Source organism: Brachycentrus maculatus, unplaced genomic scaffold, assembly GCF_059751285.1.
Source record: "Brachycentrus maculatus isolate JH-2025_06_01 unplaced genomic scaffold, ASM5975128v1 h1tg001437l, whole genome shotgun sequence".
NCBI lineage: Eukaryota > Metazoa > Arthropoda > Insecta > Trichoptera > Brachycentridae > Brachycentrus > Brachycentrus maculatus.
In genome coordinates, this window is record NW_028282080.1 from 1,403 (window position 1) to 24,969 (window position 23,567).

At 36.4% G+C, this 23,567-nt stretch overlaps 2 protein-coding genes across 2 annotated transcripts; one reads left to right on the forward strand and one right to left on the reverse strand.

Annotated features, from left to right (window-relative positions):
• Nucleotides 1-4,975: 4,975 nt before the first annotated feature.
• LOC148299000 (large ribosomal subunit protein eL18-like) lies at nt 4,976-17,337 on the reverse strand. Its single transcript, XM_088276460.1, has 3 exons — nt 17,192-17,337; nt 8,928-9,231; nt 4,976-5,053 (listed from the first exon to the last, which is right to left on the reverse strand). Exons 1-3 carry the CDS (start codon nt 17,335-17,337, stop codon nt 4,976-4,978), a joined length of 528 nt encoding a protein of 175 aa, XP_088132586.1.
• A 5,110-nt stretch (nt 17,338-22,447) lies between these two features.
• Nucleotides 22,448-22,804, forward strand: LOC148299001 (uncharacterized). The gene has a single exon (XM_088276462.1). It carries the CDS (start codon nt 22,448-22,450, stop codon nt 22,802-22,804), a length of 357 nt encoding a protein of 118 aa, XP_088132588.1.
• Nucleotides 22,805-23,567: the final 763 nt, after the last annotated feature.

Genomic DNA, 23,567 nt, shown 5'->3' on the forward strand with positions numbered 1-23,567 from the left:
AAAATAGGCTCATCTGAAACGATGCATAGGTTTATTTGTACCTGCATCCTTCGACTTAATATCCTTAAGCACATATGACATAAGCTAATTGGGAGGATTAATCGCTTACACTTAGGCACCACTGGCAGTCCATCGCTTCAGAAATAGAATAGAGGACTAAATAGATATTTAAATAATATTGAATAATAATTAATTAAAATAACCACAGCCATGAGCAAACCAGACAAAAAATTCCACCAGACTTTCAGTATTGACTGCTCCAAACCCGTTGAAGATAAAGTCTTCAACACCAACAACTTTGGAGAGTTCCTAAAGCAACGCATCAAAGTTGACGGCAAACTTGGGAAGCTTGGGGACAACATCAAGGTTACCAACGACGAAAGAAAAGTCAGTGTCGAAGCCACTATTCCTTTCTCAAAAAGATACTTGAAATACCTTACAAAGAAATATTTGAAAAAGCATAGCTTGAAGGAATTCTTGTACGTCGTGGCATCCAACAAAAAAGACTATCAAATTAGATACTTTAACATTCAGCAGGATGGAGAAAACGAGGAATGATCGAAGTTTATTTGTATTATTCAGCCAATATTATATATCAATTATATCATTCGTCAGATTTCGAACTTGATATAGTGTTCATAAAATTTTTAGTTTGTTGCCTAGTGACTAGAGCTGCGACCAATAGGCTTAAAGTTCTCGGGTTATTCGTTTGCTCGAATGTGAGTTAGACGCATCTAGGATTCACAGAAATTTGGGCAAGACCTACCAATTGTCACTTTTTATTAAATAAACTCGATTGTCGAAAACGATCTATGATTTGAGCCATTAAAAAATAGGTCTACAGCTTTAATGTGAAGGTCTGCGACGATTTTATGATCGTTTAACATTCAAAGAAATGGTTTTATTGCTCAGATTTTAAACTAAATTAAATACATCAGTTGAATTAATCAATAATTTGAATTAATGGGAAACATTTGCTGTCAAACAGATATTGTGAACGATTCATTAGATAAGGCTAGACCCCTTCTGAAAGACTATGTTGTGGCCGAATGGAACAAGTATGACGATTACATGAATTAATGGAAATAGTCCATCCAATGTAAATACCCTGTAATCTCAAGAAACTCAATAGTAGCCAAAGTCTGCGAAGAAGGAGCCAATTCAGCTCATGAAGCACAAACTAGAGGATCGATATTATTATGGCAAGTGGAATGCACAAGGGAGACCATAGGGCCAAGGTCAGATATATGAGCCAAACAGACTATTTATTGACAGTGCTTTCAAAAATGGGTTACCAGAGGGCAAGTGTAGGGTGACATTCATCGAAGCCAAATGCGAATACGAGGGAAATTTAAAATAAGGTTTGGCTGAAGGGCAGGGCAAGTTTTCCAACTTTAAGGACAACTACTTGTTTGAAGGGTAGTGGGTGGCTTCAAAACCAAATAACGGTACTTTAACTCTGTTGAATGACAAAAACATGACCAACATCGTCTACGATGAAATTAAATCAGGGCTTGGCATCATCCATTATAAAGATCTAAGAAAGTACTAGGGTAAACTTATTTTTATTTTAGGCCAAATCGACCCGAAGAAACTCGTACCTCATGGGAAAGGAATTGTCAACTACTCAGAAAACGACATGATGAAAAAAAGGTACGAAGGGACATGGCGCTATGGGGAAATTCATGGCGAGGGCAGGATGGAGTGGAAGGATTTATCTTTCTATTAAGGGGGCTATTTCCATGGAAAAAAGCAAGGTTTTGGGAAATTCGTATTTTCTTCGGCCAATGATTACAATGGGGCATGGCTTGAAGGTCGTCAGCATGGGGCTGGAATTTTATCTGATATTTATGGCTCGGTAATAAGGAAAGGCCTCTGGCAAAATGGTAAATTCATTAAAGAACTAAACGAATAGTAGTTTGCTGAACAAAAGCAAAAGGATGTCGAGAGTTTTATTTAAATCGAAAAGTAGGCAGACAGAAGAAACGAATAGAACCATCCTGCATAGAATAATCAGCTAATCGAGAAACATCATAATTCCACACCAAAATACAAAGAAGAACATCACAATCGAATACACTAAGAAATCAATTCGGCATCCCAGAAGAAGAAGAAATAATAGCATGTTCTTCAAGTTAATTGAATATTTATCTATCTATCTAGTGTATAAACACTTGAAGAACTTGCAACTAAAGCATTTGTTTATGAGCATTATAAACCATTATTCATACAATCAACAGCATTTGTTCGCATTATAAAATATTTTGAAGGGTTATTGTTGCAGGTTAACAGAAAATGCTAAAGCAACCATATAATACTTTAAAATGGGGGGGGGATTTGATAGTTGAAATAAGTTAAATAAGAAAACAGTTAAGAAATATGAAATGGGTTTGATTTATATTATTAAGAATGATATAATAACTGACAAGCCCGTCCAACTACTCTATCAATGAAGAAGCCCTACGTTTGAATGGATCTTCGATGATATCTCCCTCATAGTCCAATTTCGACTCAGGGCTCAAGAACAATCTCGTAATGTTTGAGGAGTTTTCTCATGAAAACAAATAAAACCTGCAGGATAATCTAATCGAGCTGAAGTCAAATATACAGAAGAACCAATGCGGGAAAAAGAAGCTCACCATCAGAATCGATGAAAGCTATTAATTCAAATAAGGAAATTAAAATGAGGCCAAGCTGGCTCTAGCTTTCCAGAAATCTAACTAAAAATGCTATGAGTCCATCATCAGCCCGATGAGTAACTTTAACTTAGTGTCTCCTATTGAAAACAACGAAACACAAATGAAAAATGTCTATGAAATGTTTCGAGATATCCAAAATCTGGAAAGAGAGCTATAGAATAAATAAAAGACCATCGAAGGGTTAATGATTAAAATGAAAAGCCAAGAGAATGCGATCAGCACTGTAACCAAATAAAATGAGAAGCTCATCAGTGAGCTAAACAATAAGGAGTCCGAAATATAAAAGAAAGATGCCAGAATCAATTAACTTGAATAGCTTGTGATCAAGTACGAATAGAGTTTGAGTGAATCGAAGGAAAAAAGAAAGTAAAACGATGTCAAAATGAAGGAAATAATCAAACTGAATGAGAAGTTGAAAAGCCTAAACAGAGACATTCACATGGAATCTAAGATAAATGAAAAGAAAGTCAGAGATCTCGAGAAATAGCTGCAGAAGACTATGTGCATCGCCTCGCAGGAAAATATTAACAAGCTCAAATAGTCATCATTCAAATTAAAGGACACTCAAAGGATCACTCACCTCAATAAGGAAAACACAGTTGCAAATGGGGCGAGGAAATCTCTCGAAAGAAAAAAAGGAGCGACCAGCACGAATCTGCTGCAGAATGGAAACAACGCAAAGAAATCTACGCGATTGATGTCCTCAGCATCTAGCATCATCACCAAGAAATTACTACAAAAGTGATTTTATATTCAATAATATAAACAATATGAGCTCAATGCACATTTTTGTGCACTCTTGGAGGTTTCACTCCCATGCTGATTGACTTCTGTATAATATTTTTCAGAATCTTCCAGCCAATCTGCACCTTCTTTTTGGAAGTCCAATCTTCTTCGATGTCAGGGCAGATTTTTCCTGCCATATCAATGAAGATGTTTATAAACTATTATTGCCAACCATCGTTTTCGTTGTTGACTTATTTTTGGTCCCAAAATTTTAATTACTTTTACAAGCAGCTTGCCTTGCTCTTATACAAATTTACTTCATTTTTCAGAACGGATATCGACTACTTCATTTTGAAAATTTACTTTAATAGATTCTCTGTCCATTACTTTTTATGGTGATCCTAGGCCTGCTGCTTTACGAGGCCTTCCTTTAACAGCTAGTTTTTGCTATGCATTTGTTCTGACATGATGCTTATATTTCGTTGACAGTTCTCTAATTACTGCCGTAAATCTCCGTTTATAGATCTGATTTTTCTATTTTATTACTCGAGCCTGCAGATCACCCTTTACAATGAAATAATTGTGCCTTGGTCTTTGCGAATGTTTTTGTTGTCGAAACTGTTTTATTTGGTTTGCTCGTAATTTTTTATGCTGCCTATTCTTTCTCTCTTCTTTAACTAATTTTGTTTAGCAGCTTTGATTGGGACTTCGATATACTCCTACTCGAAGGCAGAAAAATAAGTAGAATCGGCTCGATTGATGTTTCTCTTGAAAGTTAGCATATTGTTTGACTACTCTTATTCCTCCAAGGAACTAAACGACGAGAGTCTTTCTGGGATATATATCATCAATCTTATTCGTTAAAATTATAACAAATTTTATAGAGATGTAAGCCGCTGTTCCTGATCCAAAACAAAGAACATAAAGGGGGAGTCAACGCCATAGTTATGCTATAAAGATTAAATTCATCCGAATCAGTTAGTTTTTTTGGGTGATTTAGTCTTCTTGGGGGATTTCTTTTTCTGTTCAGAATCGATTTTCTTGAATCCAAAGGCAACTCCGACGGCGATGATCGACAAAAAGATGACCATGTAGACTATTTTAATCGAAGAGGGGACATCATCCGAAGAGAGGCCAAAGAATTTCATTTCGAACTTTTCTTACGCTGTTTCCTCGGTCGCCTACTTCTCTTACTTTCTCACTTGCATTTCTTCGTCGAAGTTTTTCATGAACTTGACGAGGCCCTATTGGTTCTTGGTGAACTCATTGTAGGTAGTTCCTGCAGCGCTATAATCGAACCCATCGAAAATATAAAACATCTACTCCGGATTGAAGTTAGGATCTTCCACGAAAAACTGAGATTATGAAATTTTATACCTTCTGAGTTTCATCACTTGAAATTGTGGGGAGGCAATGCTCGATAGCCAAGACATACATCTTGTTTATGCATTTCTGTTGGTCTTCAGGGGCGATTGAAGAAATCATTGCCTCAATGTTTTATTTCCGGGCGTTCGAATGATACCTCGAGAGTACCAAACAAGCTGTCCTCTTCATAGAGATTTCAGCTTGTTGAGCTTGAACATCATCTGCTCCCTGAACGCCATCTGGTCCCTGAGCTGGTCCCTGAGCTGCTGAGAAGGTAAGAAGAAGACCCACACATAGAATAACTTTGAACATTGCTTCAATACGCTTATTATTATAATTGATTTACGTGTAGCTTGGTTTCAGGATTATAATTCACTATTAATCGAATTAATCCATACTATGAGCTAATTTGTACTGTATATTCGTCAGTCGAATGCAACTGTTTTTTCAGACACTGAACGAAGAGCTTGATTGAGAGCCTGAATCATTTCAGCGAATGTTTTATGATCATATTTCTAAGTATTTAATTCTATCAATGTAGTTTGTATGTGAGCGTATGTTGGTCTGAGCAATTAAGCAATCTTCAAGTTACAATAAATAATTTGGACGACTATAAAAATAGGATGTGAACAATTGTATATACTCTGATGCATCCATATCAAGGAAGATAATTTGTATGACCCTCGAGAAAGTTATATGGAAACTTCAGGTATTGCAAATTAAATTAGTAATGATTAATTTACATATAAAGTCAAAGACTGTTTAATCAGAGACTTACTTCAGATAATGATTGAAAGAAAGGGATTACTTTCATTCAGCTCTTCGCAATAAGATATAGAAGCAGAAGAAGAATAATAAAATAAGGCCGAAAATATATGAAAACGCTTTATCAATAACTATATCTTCCCCTATTCTTCAAATTGAGTATAGTCGTATTCATCTGAGTTCGATCAGCAGAATCATGAGCCATTTCTCTGAGAATAATCAGAAGATTAAACAAAAGGGTCAGTGCTTGTGAGGTCTGCTGAACTCTATTGTATAGAGGGACGGCCATTGGGCCGATACACATAAAAGATAACAGCAATGGGGAGAAAGTGCATGAGAAAGGCAGAAAAGAATGTAAAAAGCGAGTTGGCTAGCTATGCTCTTGGCTAATCATACAAGCAATGTGGTTTGGAATAATCGACATTCGCAAGCTCGCCTAAAAAGTAGGAGATCACATTTATCACGAACTTCGATATTGAGACAAATGTCAGCAAGTAAAATTCCAGTTTCAGCTTCAGAAAGTCAGAAGGGCTCAAGCGAATGAACTGCCTCAGTTTGTAGGTGAGCACGTGTCCATAGATATAGACCAGCAGACAAACTGTCGACTCGAAGATAACAACAATAGCCCTAAGTTTAATCCAGAAAGTACTCGATCTGCGGGAAAGCAACACAGGGGAGGCTATGTTCAGTAATCAAGACTGTCATTGTAATCCTATAGGCCACAAATATCAGCCTCGCGAAAATGTACTTGTGAATGACATTGAGAATGATGAAGCCGCGGTGTGATAACCGCCTTATTTTAATTGTCATATTATATTATTAGAGCGAGGCTAAGGTCTGTTTAATCCTACATTTCGAGATTTCTACCATTTGTAAGGGATGAGGACGAGCAACGTTAGTATGATATAGGTAGACATATTGTCGAAAAGGAAGAAGCATGCCGAATAGTTGAGCAGCTGTTTCTGTTGGGCGGAGGAGAGTGCCCCTTACTCTGTCATGTATTGCTCATACGCCGCAAAATTCAATATTATTTTAATGAAATAGCCTACTTTATGCAATGAATACATGCACTCCATGAACTCAGCAACCAAAACAAGGTCTTGTCCATTTCAGCGATCTCTCTCTTTCGTTTCAATATTTGGATACTGTAGGCAATCAACATAAGAGTGAGCAGACTGGTGACCACAAAGATTATTGCCTCGATGATGATACTCTTTGGACCCAAAGCCTCGAACAGACAGCAGACAGATATTTGTGAGTTATCCCCTTCTGCAATCAGACTCATCAATAAATAAAATATTAGGCGATAATAATTGGCGTTGGAATAAGGCATACAATTATTTATCACTTCATTCCTATTCACTATTTGTTACAGTACTCTTCGATGAGGGCGTTGCAATTGAGTTTCTCCAGGCTTTAAGAACTTAGCATTAACTGCCCAAGGAGCCATTACTTAAGTTGTTCGTTCACTTAAGAATTCAGGAGTGCATATATCAATTCCCCCCACTTTGTGCTGCTAATTTAACAGTTATGAGCTAATGACTTGATGGTTGTCTCGAACCTGTTGGCATGCCTACTCATTATCTATTTCCACTGGTCTTAGCATTGGCTTGAATTGAGCTGTACACTCCTACGAGTGTGCGGAGTATCGATTTGGCGACATTCAGATCGACTTAGTTGTTTGGATCGAAGTAGACATAGGCATTCGATGTGTCATTATTCTCATAAAAGCATTAATCTTCGACAATGTACCTAGCCAACAAGAGTGCCATACTTTCGTTGAGTTTGAAGGGATCGGCGAGCAAAACTTGTTGAATTTGGTGGTGGGTAATAGAGGATGAGTTTTATGGGGAATCGAAATACCGGATGAACTGATCTAAATCAATGCTATTGCCAATCAGCCGATACTTTATATACTCCGGGGTATCTTCCAGTTACTATAGTCCAACTTTCCTCATTTTCTTGGCATTTTATGCACATTTCGTATCAGACTTCGCCCTTCTATTCTAATCTTTCATCTATTTCGTATCGTGCATTTTCTCAGTTTATGTTTGGTTAGTATCTCCAACTCCATCTTGCTGCTCGTTCATTTTCGCAATAGAATTGCATGACTGATCTTATTTTTAAAGAATGGACTTCGTTTCTCTGTTAGAGTGTGTAGCACTGTCTGCACTTGTCATCACTTTGCTTTAAATTTGTAATCTTTAATGTTCGTTTGGCTTCCAATATGTTATAATTGTATTGAGGTAGTTTACCTGCTTCTCTAATTGTTTGATTTGTTCAGTTTTTAATGTCAGGCTGGATCTGTATTAAGAGTGAGTCGAGCTCATTTCTCTTTGGTGATGCGCTAACTGTGCTGATATTTTCGCTTCGTACTGCTTCTTTGAGGCTTATTGCTCTTGTTATAGAGTGCTGAGTTTGATGGTTAGCTACTAGTTTTTTACTTTGAGGTTCTTTGATAATTGCTTTGCTGAAAGGCCAGCATTCTATTTCGATAGTGCTAATCTTTATAAAAACTCTATGACTTTGCGATGCTCTTTATGTTGCTTTTTCATCTATCGAATTTATTATTTCAATGTGGCATTCTTTAACTTCAGCTTTTCATTGTTCCGCAGGAGCTCATAAAAAGCATAGGTGTCGATTTAGACACCTCTTTTGTTAACTAAATTATGGACCTTATCTGCTAGTCTTTTATTTTCATCCTGCAATGCCTATGAGTAGATCTTCAGTTAATTAAACTGCTCGACATAATTCGTCCTCTTCATCTGCGTGAATTGTTCGAATAGTTTGGCATAGTTTTATTTTAACTGGTCATATTGATTTTTGACTCCTGCCACAATGTAGAGACTATGACCTTCTGATGTCTGCCCGAGCCCGGTATAGTAGAAATCCTTCTGGAATTCCCTGTTCAGCTTGAGTGTGATGCTCTTATTTTTATTTTTTTGGGTCTGATTTTGCAGTTTCTTGATTGCAACCTACTTTTTGAGGCTATTATTCTCTGATTTCAGCTTGAAATTTTATTACCAGATCTCCTCTTTGCATTTATGGGTCTTGAAGCTCTTGGTGTGATGGAAAGGGTAGGAAAGTCGCTGCTCTAGTGTTGCTGCATCAGTGAGAGATTTTTTAATCGACATCTGAGTGACATTTTCTGTGTGCATCCTTTATAGTTTCTTCACCTGGGATGGGATATATTTGGTCTGCTTCGAGAGGCTCCTTCTCTTTTTCATGGTTGGCTGGAAAAGGTTATTATCATCTTGAAGTTCCTGCATAAAATTACTGATAAACAATTATTTTAATTTATGTTTAAATAAAAGATTATTTATCTCATCTTCTTCCTCTTGCTCTTTCCCACTTTCGGCCTTAGGTTCTGACTCTTGGGGCGGTGTGAGATCCTTTCTGGCCGGGGTAAAGTCCGAAGAATCTTTTTGCTTCTCTGTCTCTTGGCCCTCTCAAAAGAAGGACATCTTTTCCAGTGGGGGCAATTTGAGCGAGCTGATCGAAGGTCAAGCATTGCCCTTTATTTGCGATAATTCTCTTTCTGGCACCTGCTGTAAATTTGAGGGCGCAGATTCTCAATCCTTCTGGGAGAGTGAGGAGCCTGACATCATCGGTGATGGAGCCAACGACGGCAACAATCTTTTTGGAGTCTTTGGCTTTGCTCAAAATTCTGGTGATCCTGGAGACAGAAATTGGGTATCTGTTGAGCCGGGATTGATTAAGACGCTTGTGGATAACTTTATTGAATCTGGATTCGGTTCTTCTGTTCAAGAAGGCATAAAGCTGAGATAAAGAAATTCGCTACTTTAATGAGAGTCTTGAGGTAGGTGTTGGTGGATTTGGTGGGCTTGAACCCCCTGTTTGGAGTGCGGCCTCCCCGAACAAGATCAATGGCCATTGGTGTATTTGCAGATAATTAATTAAATATTAAATTAGAAATAATCAATATCGTTTAGCCTGACTTAATTCACAACTCATCTATTCCTTGATTGTTTTAATATTTGTGGATTTCGAAGGCAAGCTGTTTGAACTACTTGTAGGCAATAAAATTGAAGTAAACACAAACAATAGTGACGATCATCGTCGACATTTTGTATATCCCCTCGCTGCTCAGGTAGATCTGGTAGAGTCCAGATTTTATATTCACGATCATCTAAATTCTCAATCTATTTACTTCCAACAGCAAAAACCAGATCATCGACAGGCTAAATATTTCGTTGATAATGCATGCAAAGTATGAGAGCTTCCGAAAACAGTACCAATATACGATTGCACTAAATAAATAACCCACAGCTTTGCCTTGCTGACTGAATGCCAGGAATATTGCTTGTAGTAGTGCCAGAAATGCCAGGAAGATGAAGATATTGCAGAGAATATACATTTTGGCAGTTGGGGGTTCAATATACCGACACATTAACCAATTATATGATTAGGGAGCGATCTCGTAATAATAGAAACTGACATCAAAATTTAAAATTTATGCACTGGCATATTTATTTAGGCTGCTTTCTTTCTTGTTTATTTTTGGCACCAATAATTATTGTTCTGCATATATTTTCATTTTTATGATGTTCCTGCTGTGAATAGATCTAACTTTTTGAACATTTAGCTCTTGTGAATAGGCCTGCTGGTAGCTTCTTTTGATCTTATCAGTATATTTTAGCTGCTTCTCAAGGACTGTCTTCTCAATGGCTGGCAATCGATGAAGCTTTGATTCTTAAAATTAGATATTAGAAAAGATGCAGTTAAAAATATGATCCTGAGAGTCTTTATCCTTATTCTTCGCTCACATTTCACAGCAATCAAAGGGAGGATAGCCCACGAACTTATTACTTGCTAAGTAATGGCTCTTTGATGCGCATTAAATCATTCATACAGATAATATAAATATATACGTGAATTGCAAATAGTGTATTCGTGCGGGGAGTTATTTTATAAATTAGGTTAACTTGAGCGCATTAGATTCATGAATTTAATTTATTTTTAATAGCAAAAATAAAGAGATTATATAGATATCAACAATAGGCTTCGAAGCCTTGGTTTGGTGTTTAAGTCCAAGGCTTTCATTATAGCAGCTGCGCCACGTAATTTAAATTTTCACAGGAAATTTAGGAGCCAAGAAAACAATTCGATGCAGTAAGGATCACACTATCCTTTTGAAATTGGAATTCAGGCAGCCAAGTCATTCTTTTTGAAGCTGTTTTCATGAAGCGATTCCGCAAGGGAGACTCAAGCTCTTTCTCGGGTCAGAAGAGCTGAATAGAGCCCCTGATAGATTATAAAATATAATGGCAAATAAAATTAAGAAAATGCGATATGCGATGTCAATAATCATTGACATTAATCAGCCCTTTTATTCATAATAGCCTCCCTCATTCTGTTAACGTCCTTCTTCCCTGGGTGCTCCCCTTGCTTCAGGGCAATACTGGCTCCAACCTTTTTCCACTCAACATCTTTGTTCAGTTTACTTGCTTCTTCACGTGTGCTTTTCTCCTTCTGAATGTTTTACTATTTTCGCTCAGACTTCTCCTGGTTCTTTTTCGTCATAAATCCTTCTAACTACACTCTCCCAGCCTACTTTCTCTTCAGTTTGTTTTCGTATTCCTCATTCTAAATCAAATAAGTAGTTACTGCTTTGGATCTTAATCCCTCTTGGATGCGCTCTTCTTCATCCCGAATCTTTCGAAAAGTTTCCTCATCTTCATTGTTAGAAGAGTAGACATGGCCATTAGGAGCGTCGGATTGAGCTGGTTCTACTTTATATCAAAATATACATGCGAAATCAAAGTCGTCATCATTGTTGTTCTTTAATTCAACAACAGGAGAGGCTTATTAAAATTAGTTTGCAGAGGGGGTTTCCTGGGGCTGAACTGCATTTTATCCTTAGTCTTCAAAAAAATTTTCGTCCATAGAGTCTCTTTCTAATTTAAAGTTGATTTGATTAAATGTGCCCTACCTTTTAAATCGTAAAACGCAAAATCGACTGACGCCTTTACCAATTCAGACATTCAAAAATTATGATTACACATCCATTATTAGTCAGCGATGACAGTCTCTAATTTATAGAAACTCCTAATATTATTTATATTATTTATCTAATAATAATCATTTTTTTTATCATAATCATGATTGCTAATATTGTTAATATATTTAATTTTATTAATATTGTTAATATTATTAATATGATTATTGTTAATATCGGATTGAATCGTTATAATTGAAATATGAATTCAGGAAATATACTCATCAGAGATCATTATCTGAACTCAACGATGAAAACATAGGACGGGCCAGCATTTAACAATTTGGGGAATAAGCCAAACCAAAGTTACATTCCACCTCGGGAATCAAGCTGGGGTCATTATAACGAGTAATCAAAATGGAAAAATGGCACAAATGCGGAACTGGAGCGAGCCAAAGCCGAATCCAAGAGGTTGACTCGGGCCTATACAGATGAAAATCGACTCAACAAAAAGATCCTAGGATACCAAGCTGTTAACAACTAGTACCATGAAGCCTTAAAGTTAAGGAATTTAGACCTGAATGTACAGTTCATCTTATCTTAGAATAAATTAGTCGGACTCGCCACAGACAACCAAGTCCTCAACAAAAAAATGGAAACGGACTATCTCCGTAACTTCCAAGACAAGGACAATATCATTCGAAAGTATGAAAGCCAAACCTAATAAATTCTGCATTATAAAAAAACAATAAACGAGCTGCTTTCCCTCAAATGCAAAATGGAGGAATAAATCCTGCAATTAAGGTTTGTGATCGAAAATGAAAGCGATCGTTTCAATCTGTAAATCAGGGAGCAGGCAATTCGAATGGAAGGAGTCGAAAGGTCAACTCGTTTGACTATTGAGGCCAAAGATCAGGAAATATTCCAGTTGAGGAATCGCATCAGAATCTACGAAGATTAGAATAAGCGCGTCAACGACGAAAATAGAACACTTCATCTTAATAACAAATAGTATTAAAATAAAAGGACTTTATAAAATTTGAGTCAAATTCATCATTTAGACTCACAAACGAAGTCCCACCAAAAATAAAATGCAGACTCCAGTAACATACCCATACAAAGATAATTGCAGAACCAGAAGCATTTTAACGATAAGCTGCAGAAGGAAGTGAATTAGCTGAAGAAAAAGCTGTTCAAAAACGATAAAAAATTCGTTGATTTAGCTGGTGGCTTAAATGAATATGCAAATGAAGATTAAGATTAAAATTTTAATGAAGATTTAAACTATAATTAAACCGGATAAAGGCAAAATCGGGCAAAAAATCAAATCCAAAATCAAAATCAAAGGTAAAATAAATAGATTTCAAGCAGCCCTCACAAATTATAAGCTTTTTAGCTATCGTCGTCTGATGGCTATGTCAATTCCATAAAAACTTTACGAGATGGTATAAATAAATAAGTCTTTAATGTGTTTTTTAAAAGCGTCCGTGATGGCGAAAAACATAAAAGTAACAGCTTGGTAATATTCATTTAAAACTGGAAACACTTAGACATTGATCGTCTTGAGCCTTATGTTGAATCATACTTTGGGTCAAGAAATAGCCTAAAAGATATGTACAAAGCTAAAAAATAATCAGGCTCTCTGCCTTCCAACACTCTCATGACAAAAAAGATTGAATAATGCATTCCTCTGCATGTAGGCTCGAGGAAAGGCCGCAGCTAAATAAACTAATGGATTTTATCAACAATCCAATTCACAAAGAATCAAAGAGAGGCTTCTAAAAAGAACATAAATAACTTACTGTTGTTTTTGTTTAGATTGCTCACAATTCAATATCGAATTAGCTATCCAATGCAAGGCAAGAGTTACAAAATCGACAGCGATGTTGAGAATGAGCTGCACCACGAAATAGTAAAAGCTATCGACTATATCGCCAAATTCAAATGATTTATGTAGCTTATATATATTACTCATGGTGATAATTTATGTAGCAATTGATTAATTAATTGAATATAAATTTTAATCACCGTATTCATTCAGAGAAGACAGCGTTGGAATAGTTTATGACAAACTTGCGATTTCGAGACATTGCTTTCGTGCATATATTTTTATGACAGCAAAAAAGAGAGAACCCATTTAAATCTTTTTCGAAAGTCCATCCTGCAAGAAAAGCACATGAGAAATGCGCTCTCTTTTTGCAAGTTACGCAATGAGAAACCCTATCTGTTTCGAATCCACACAATGAGCATAATTACAGAGATTGATGGCTCGAGAAATTGGGATGGATAACGATTTGCTCATTTTAAACCTTCCAAACATTATTGGTTATTGCACAAAACACATGAATCCGACCTTGAGGGATGGCCATCGAAAGAAGCCCAGTGTTGCCACAATAATCGCACTCTTTAAAACTTAGCTTATTTGTTCTCTTGTTTTCCTCATCAATACAATTTTGGCAAGTGTATACCCTTGTTTCGGCATCTTCGGCAAAGAGAACCTCCCCCTGAAAGCATAACCGATGAAATCTCGCAAAACAGCGTGAGCATCTGACAAACTGATTAGCCTGCTCAGAGTAGTAACTGCAACACCCTAAGCACCCCACTGCTAAATTTGAAAACTGGTTCTTTTTTATATGTTTGCCTAAATACTTTCTATACTATTTTATCTACTATTGCTTCGATTTCAACTTTGGGAATCGCTCTGGATGATCTTATTTCTAAAAGCGGTCCTGGCTCTGGAAGAATGTCAGCAAATTAATATGAGTAAATTTCTCTGTGACAGCTTTGCTCACCAATTTGATTGTCATCCTCTAACTATATTTACTCACTAAATATTCAGCCTATTGTTGTAGCATATCTGCGTTGCTTTGTTAGTCAAATCTTATTTTCTCGTTGAGTTTAGCAATATTGTGCAAGAGTTACGCATTGTTCAATTTTAGCGCTAGCTTCATGACAATAATTTCCTTATCGATTTACCCTCTGTTTTTCACATTCCTTTGATATTTCGCACAATATTAGTTTTCTACTTCATTAAATTTCTACAGTAAATACTATCTTTGAATCAGTAGCTCACATTCAACTTTCTCAACTTATATCGAGGCAGTCTGCTATCTATCACTTTCATCTTCCTCTCTGTTATTGTAGCAATAGATTTTAATATTGTTTACTAGTGAGTTGGTCACTATTTTAGGATTTTTGCAGTGATTTAGTATTTGTACCAAATACAAATACCGATAGACATCGACAACTGAAAAATAGGTCTATTAATTTTGTTTTGGATGATTATTTTGGCTTAGTATCTGTTGCTAAAACTATTTTATGGAATCTTCGTTAATTGTTTGAAAGTATTCATTAATTTCTTGATCGAAATATTTTAACAAATGCTTATACTTTTCCGAATGTGTTAAACTTTCTGAAGTTATGGTATTATACATTAATGGGGTTTTATACTTTATTTATGGATACTGCTTAATTTATGGATTTTACTTAAGCACATTTTATGAGCTGGCATTTGAGTTTGATGATTAGCTTCTATTATTAAGTATTTTGTTTCTTTTGATTTATCTTTTCGTTATTTTTTTAGTTTTATGCTGAGTGTTATTCGCCATTTCGAATTTCATTTTTGTAGGAAGCGAACGATTTGACAATGAAGAAGAAGATTGTAGAGTATTACTACTTTGCTCATCTTCGAATATATTGTCGAGTATTTCCTTCATTTTAGATCAATTATAAGAGTGGAATGTTTTTTAGAATTTCATTTGGCATAATGAAAAATTGTTGATATTAATACTTAAGTTTGCAGAGGGAAATTGCGTGATAATTTTTACAAGTATACAAACTGTAATAAATACAAAAATAAAACAAAGCGATTTGTGTGTGATTCAGAGTAATGAGAGCTCTGCTAGCTGGCTGAGATCATTACTTGGATAGTTTGCTCTTAATTTGTTTTGACAAATACTCCCTGCTCATTCGATCGTAGGCATCCTTCTTTATGAGATTCCCTTCCAGGAGGTAGTTAATGACCCTTGAAGCCAGCCTTGTATCTTCGTCTGAACCAGCTAAAGAATCTACATAATTTTGAATTATTTTGTTCTTGTTTTGAAGGAGAACCCTCTCTAGATCGAGATAAGAGTTTGCAGAGCCCAGGACTTTGGAAAGTTAATCGCTGGCTCCTTCGACTTATCGAACTTCTTTAAAGAATAATAGGAAATTCTGGGTGATCGCCGCGATATTCTCGTGCTATTGCTCGAAGAGGCTTTTGATGTCTTTATTGCTATTGATATTCTTAAGCTACTTCATCTTTTATGACATGTTTTCGACTTCTCTCATCAGGCTCGAGTAGATCAAATAGCCAATGTATTTAGCATATGTGTAGTCTTGCTTATAGACCTCAAGGATCAGCTGATTTATCTGTAAGATCTTGCTATGGCTCTTGGCTAAAATTTATACACGCATAAATGGCACTCCGCGACTCGTGTTCACTGCATTGTTATTGTCGGAGCTATCTATCGACTACATTTAATATATTTTTTATGATTCTATTTTATCTGTAGTTTAGGTCTGTAAAGAGGGAGGGCTCAGCCTTTTTGGATCATTTTACGCAGTTCTGGAAACCATAATTGGAATAATGGCTTCATTCGAATGCAGGCTGTTATTATGAATATTCGCATTCATATTTATGCTCGAGTTGTTGCTTATATTGTACGAGAATCTGTTGTTTGCAAATTACGGCTGCATGTTTCTTGACATCTGGTTAAAGTACCGGTTTCCATTTAGCTCACGCTCTTCAAATTTGGCAGGAGATTTTCTATTCATCAGTTGAGCGTTTGTCTCATTAAACTGCGGCTGTAGATACTGGGGGTTTGTCGGAATTATATTCTTGGGACTGTTAACGTTGCTTATGCTGATAACTGGTGAATCTGGATTGGTGTGAGTGATGGTGTTGCGATAGCCAGGATGGTAACTCGAGTTGTAGCTGTAGACTCTCTGGCCTTGGGCACTATTTCGCATGGAGGATCGGAGTTCTCCCCCGACACTCGGGATTATTAACTGTTTTTTATTGATCAACTCTCCTTGATCTGTGATCTGGTAAGTCTAAAACAACTACTACCAACTGATCCTGCTGCGGAAATCCTTGACAAGGCATTTCCGAATGAGCTACTCGAGACTCTTCGAGATTTTTATCTGGGGAGGAAATGCCAGTTCCTCCACTTCGAACACTTTTATGAGCGAGGCAATGGTCTTCGATTAGAATGGGCACTTCCCGAAGATCATTTGGTAAATGACAACCCCTAAAGACCATATATCTGCTTTGATCGAGTAGATCTCACCCTTGAGCACTTCCGGAGCCATATATAATGGCGATCCGAGCATTGTGCTTGATAGATCGTCTTTATCCCCCAGAAGCTTGCAGAAACCGAAATCCGCAATCCGAACCTCATTGTTGTGAAATAGAATATTTTCAGGTTTCAAATCTCGGTGCATGATGTTTCTCCTTGCCAAGATATGGAATGCTTAGAGAATCTGCCTCAGATAATTTAGTGTCGTTTTTTCACTCAGCTTCTTTTAGAGCTGCAACATGCGGCCAAGAGTCCCTCCATTGCAGTACTCATACACGAAATAGAAATTATTCGATGTCTTCAGCATGTCGACGTACTTGACGATGTAGCTGCATTACTTATTGATGTCAGAAAGTATCTTGATTTCATTGATCATGAACTCCTCGAGCTTGGGAATGTCATGGAATTTTTTAATCGGAATAACCTTGATGGCCACCTCAACGTTGGTTTTCACATTGATTGCTTTATAAACTTGCCCGTGCATTCCTTCGCCCAGACTTTCCCGAAGCGAATAATCATCAATCATTTTTTTCATTGAGTGATAACTTCACGGCACCAGAGAATTATTTAATAAAACGCAATTTTATATTTTAAGAATAAAACATAGAATATGCGAGTATCGTCATCTCTGACCCACTCAGAATTTTGATATCATCCCTAAAGAAGCAAACTTTTGCCACTCGAGGAATCCCTGCAGCGTAGCGTGCCAATACTATTGCGTATGCAATTCAAATGCAGATATTCATTTTATTACTAAACTTCAGTCAATTAAAAATCAATTTATATCAGTTTATTTGTGAGTATTTCATTATTATCTTATTAGTTATGTTTAATTTCTGTTGTATTTTTGTTTATTTAATTTTATTCTGTTATTTCAGTTTATGAAACTGAGAAATTTGTACACATATTTTAATTCCGAAATCGAACTGCTTATTCGGAATAATCAAAGTATTAACTCTAAGTTTTTACTCTTTTCAGCATTCACAGATTCAGAAGTTAAATTGAATTAGATTAACATAATAGTGATAAAAATAAAAAAGCCATAAATATTATTTGGATAGGAACTACCCTGATTATATTCACAATTTTACTTTGACTGAAACGGATGTCAGTTTTATGATACCTAATCCAAATGCGAAATAATATCATGGCCACGAAATGATCCTAGACTCAATATAGTTTATATTTTTCTCTTATAGGCACTCTTGTTCGATAATTATCATCGAATCAACCATCTATATTTATTTGCGAACCGAATCTTTTCTAAATTTGAACTTTTTTGTTGGGCTCGAAGTATTCTATTTTTTCTATTTCGATTTCTTTTTCGGGGGAAGTGGAGGGAGAGAAGATGGGGGCTTGGAACACGAAGGATATGAAGGAGATACAGGAGATGCAGTAGACACAGGAGAAGTATTCAATGAGGAGGCAAATCTATAGGTTTGTTGTTTTTGAAGCTAACTCGCATTTCTGAACAATCCTATCTTTTTATTCATGAGTTTGCTGCAATTTTAATTTCCTTGCAGTTTCGTCAATTCCTTTACATTTTAAGTATTTGAATGACTGCTTAAATTTGAACTATACTCGAGCACTTCGTCCCGTCCGTCTTGTTCGTGTTGTCTGTGTTGTTCGTATTGCCGGATGCCCTAATTTTGCACAAATTAAAACTTCCTGCCCTTATTGAGCTGCAAGCGATCAGAATAAAATGAAGTCTCGGAGTTAGGTTCATTAAGTTTAATCTTTCGCTACTTTTGGTTGAGTATTCTTTGCTGGAGGAGCAATGATTCATGCATATGCTGTATTTCTCGCAGTTGCTCTTATGTCTTCTTTATAATCCCTAAACTTCTCGAAGCCGTCATTTACTTCAGCTGTAGCATTTGATAATTTTGACTAAAATCATCGCGATCTAAATACACTTTGTCGATTTTGAACCCTTGGATATTTTAAAGTGCATGAGTGACGTAATTTATGGATTGATCGAAGTTTAGATTCAAAGGATAAGATATTGAATTGCTGGCATCTTTGGGTACTTTTGGAGCTAGAAATTATATGAGGCTGTTTATTATTTCGGATTAGGTTGCGATTTTTAATGAAGGAAGAAGGCTCTGTAAACTCATTATTGAGCAGTTCTAATTAATCCAAGTCTTGGCCTTCCCCTCAGAATTAATTCCAATCATAGCCGGCTGAACATAGAACAACCCAAACTTTTGTTATAGAACAATTAGTGCAGTCGCAACATCTTTGATGATTAAAAAAGTTTCAGGCTTGGATAGAGAATATATTTAATTGAGCTTCGACATTCGTTAAACAATCACAAATACTGATATATTATTATTGCATAGCCCTTGCTTTTTAACACCATACTCGTACAACTCAACGACACAGCTTTATGAGGGCAGCTCCTATCTCCACTGCAGATATTAATTGATTCGCTTTGCCTTCATATCTGTGAGACTTTCGTGTTTCTACACTGATTTCAGTGTTGTTTTATTGTAAATGACTGATTTGTATGCATTTTATGTTATTATGGACCAATTGCTCTCTTAAAATGAAGATTTATTGCCCATGCAACGAAAATCAATTATAAACTTATAATTGAATATATACATAAATTTATCGAGCCTTTTGATATTCAAACCTTATTATTTAATCAACCATTTTATTTGATAGAACATTTTATTTGATATACCACTTTATTTGATACACCTTTGTATCCTAAGATACTTAAATGAGCATACATAGAAGATAAAATTAAATTGTAAATCATTGGGGATATGAACAATCACAAACGAAGAAGGAAGGCAATAATTGTAGGAAATATACTATCGGTTGTCAATTGCATCTTTTATGTCTTCGGGGCCTTGAATTAGTGGCCTTTCGTGGCTGATGAAGACGAATCTTTAAGTTCGATCCTCTATGTGATCGGATCGGTGTTCTTCATTATCGTTTCTGTGAACGATGCTTTCTTGAAACCTATTTTCAGCTTTATTCGCCCTCATAGAAATATCGGGGCCCTTGTTGAGTTTGTTGTATTCATATCAAACCTGCTCTATCTTATTGGTTCATGCATTTATACTATCGACCCAATTGATGCTGTGGGACTGAATATCTTCGTTCTTGGATCCGTCGTTCTGGTCATCTCACAGGTCATTGCCATTTGGGGGACGCTTCATAAATCAGCATATACTGATCCATATCATCGAACTGTGGCAAGCATCAAAGGGTTTAACATTATTACGGCCCTCGTATGCCTAATCGGGGCTGTGATGTACATTATAGGGGGGGCTCATTTATCAAATATAGGACACATAGACCAATGTTCTGATTGGTATTATCAGCGATAACATTGGCGGTGCGTTGTTTATGATAAACGGAATTATGACAATCAGAAGTCCAGATTAAAGGCCCATCTAAGAAGTTTATGAAAAGCTGTGATCAAACAAATATTGCCCAACCTATAACAAGAAGATCTAACATCAATGATGCATATAATCTATCTTGTGGGAATAATACATACGCATATATATATACGCAAATATATATACGCATATATATACGTAGGCATATATATATATATACGCCCGAATGAGCATTCCAGAATTGACTCAGAATAAATACCGATACAAGTAATATAAGCTTCCATGAATTCTTAATTCTATTACTTATATATATTATGTTCGGCATCCAAAGGGTAATCGATGAATATTTTCACGCAATCGGAAGTGGCAAATAATGGAAGGTCTAAGCAACAAGTAATAAAGTGGTCGCAATCAATAAGTACTCCAATGAGCAATTCCTTATTTATTAAATCCCATCAAGCGAAGATCATCCGAAATTGGAAGAATACCTTTGCAGACAAATCTACAATCTACCTAACACACCTAAAATAATACTGCTTAACAGTCAGTTGGATTCTTGTAGGAATAAGCTTCTGCTCGTCTAAAACTCTTTTTGTGATTTCTAAAGAATCATAAGAATGTGTAAGTCTGACAGATAGTTGCTGATATTACTCAGTAAGTGTATCCGTGCAATTGATATGCTTTCGAAGAAGTATGGCTATTTCGGAATAACGGAGCAAATGATAGAAGGCAGAAGAGATCAGAGTTTGCTCATTTGGGTGAACTAAAATAAACTCAGCAATCTACCATAATATCCGATTCGATAAAATGACTTGACTTTGGAATTTAGCAGCAATAAATGCATATAATCCTCAATCATTAGCCAAATTCACAACTTAGTACAAAAGTATAATACTAATTTCGACTACAGGATTTTAACGAACAATGAGCTTTTAACATTTCAATAGTCCATCCATAAAATCGAGCAACTTCTCGAAAGGAGTGACATTTCTTCACCTTCACAGCCTTCAAACTTATTAAAGATAAAGGAGGAACCAAGCTCAAAGAAAGTCACCCACAAACCTGAACTAAAATTCAAGCCAAATTATCAGCATACTCTCAAAATAAAAACCTAGCATCACTACAATCACAACGCAAGAGTAAAATATGAATCCTAAACTCCAAAATAAAGAAACACATAAAATACTTTTAAGTATGGCTTCGAATCCATGAAAGCACAAACATTTACTCCCAAAAATGATCGGGAAAAGAAGAATCCATTTAAATATGTCAGCTAAATGCATCAGTATAAGAGTTAATACTCAAGTGGTTCAAGGAGACAAGAGATACAAAGTGAAAGAGAATCGAATAATTAGAGCTGTCACAACATTTTAAAGACATCTGAACAAATCAAAAGCGTAGAGAATCTGAAGAATATTTTAAATGATATCAGAAATAAAAAGATCGAAAGTGCGAAGGCGCCTTTCATCATATTAAAATCAAACTACCAAAGAAAAGCAAGCGCATCTTCCACAAACTCCGAAGTTTGCGATTCAGGGTTTTAATTTTCGAACAGTGAGCAATAAAAATCGAAGAATAGTTCGACAGCTGACAAATTCAGAGGGGCAACTGAAAATCTATCGTTAAAAAGCAATCAAACAGAGTTCCCAGTTTTCAGCAAAAAGATACTGCATAAATCTTCATCATATGATATCTCGCACGACCGCCAAGGTGATCACATAAAATGCAAAAATCGTGAGAAGTTCGCAGTCAAGGTCTCCAAGATTATTCACGAGTGCAATGATGATATGATAGCACAAACGCCAAGTCCATCTCATCGTTCGATAAATGCGAGTCTGAAGACTAACAATAACTCTACGCTGAGTAAGTTCTTGGAGAGCGAATTCGAAGCTGAACTGGATAATCTTTTGAAGTCACAGATCTTCGAGGAGTCAGAACTATAATAGGATAAGATAGAGCAGGAACTCGATACCATTTTGTTTTGCTGATTGTTTTGTAAATTCTACTAGAGGATTGTGAATAATATTAGGAGTATCTATTGAAAATGATTTATTATGTGTTTAATGCAATTGAGTATTGAATTTAAGCATTTGTGAAAGGTTTAGGATGCACATTATCCGAGCATTATGCAGAGATTGCCGCACATTATAAGCCCGCGATTGGCAGATGATTGCATATTAATGTATATTTATATGATTATTTGATTATTATTTGATTAGATTGTCATTGATTGACATTATGATTGAAGGCGAATATAAGAATATACGTACGCAGATGCATGAGGCTCTCGCCAAATACAACATCAAGCAAGTTGATGTGGCGAGAGAGGCTGGAATCAATCACTCGACACTTTCTCTCTGGCTGCAGGGCTCAGTCAAAGGAAACTATATTAACATCGAGGGGGATTTAGCAGAGTGGCTGGATTGTCTCTATTCAGGAAAGCCCAGATACACAGCTCTCAATAAGGCAATCAACAAAAAGTTTAACCTCATCCCCAGCGCCTTGAGTTTCGAACAAAAGCGGCCGGTCGACATCGAAGAGGATCTGATACCAATCCACTTGGAGTTGGAGCCCGATGGCAAAAAATATAAATAGATGTTTTGCTGGAATGTCAACGAGCCATACTTCACGCCCGAGTAGTATGTGAGGCTCCTAGTTACTGAAAATACGCTCCTTGTACCCTTTTAAAACCAAATTATCGACACCATCAAGAAGGCCATCAGCAATCACCGCATCTTCCGGTCCAAGAAAGAAGAGAGCCTCCGCATATTCGAACTCGACATCAAAGTCGATAACATTTGCCTGAAGGACCGCTTCGAGTGGGATATCAATGACACATCGAATTCCCCTGAAGATTTCGCCTATAGCATGGCCTCATAGCTGAATTTGAATGGTGAATTTGTTGTAAAAATAGCGCATCAAATCCGATAGCAGTTATAGTACTACCGCCGCAATAACTGCCAATCTTTCAATTTCCAGGAGACTTCCCAGCGGTCTGAGTAGCAAAACGGAAACATCAGCGAATTGATGGACATGAAAAAATCGACACGCAATTTAATATCGCTTTCGGGGTAGTTTGCCAATCATGAGATATAGAAAGTATCTACCTAAAATTATATCCGCTACGGCTATGGAAACGAGGAGGATTGGGAGCCTAAAATTTAGATCTTGGACGCTGGAGAGGTCCGCAAATTTCAAAGAGAGTAATAACGCAAGAACAGATACACGAGAAGATTAACAAGATGATCAAACCATGTATCCTCATATCTGATCATACAACATTATGCAGCATATATTTAGTAGATCCATTAATTCTGTATTTAGCTTGTCCATACTCCGAATTGCCGAGACTCTGAAT

Bases quoted from the DNA above. Each gene is read 5' to 3' on its own strand.
- LOC148299000 (XM_088276460.1), bottom strand. From the start codon at position 17,337: ATGCACGGGCAAGTTTATAAAGCAATCAATGTGAAAACCAACGTTGAG. The intron at 9,232-17,191 runs GTAATGCAGCTA...TTCTGTCTCCAG, and splicing joins ATACTTTCTGACATCAATAA to GATCACCAGAATTTTGAGCA. The intron at 5,054-8,927 runs GTCAGAACCTAA...CCTTCTCAGCAG, and splicing joins GATCTCACACCGCCCCAAGA to CTCAGGGACCAGCTCAGGGA.
- LOC148299001 (XM_088276462.1), top strand. From the start codon at position 22,448: ATGATTGAAGGCGAATATAAGAATATACGTACGCAGATGCATGAGGCT.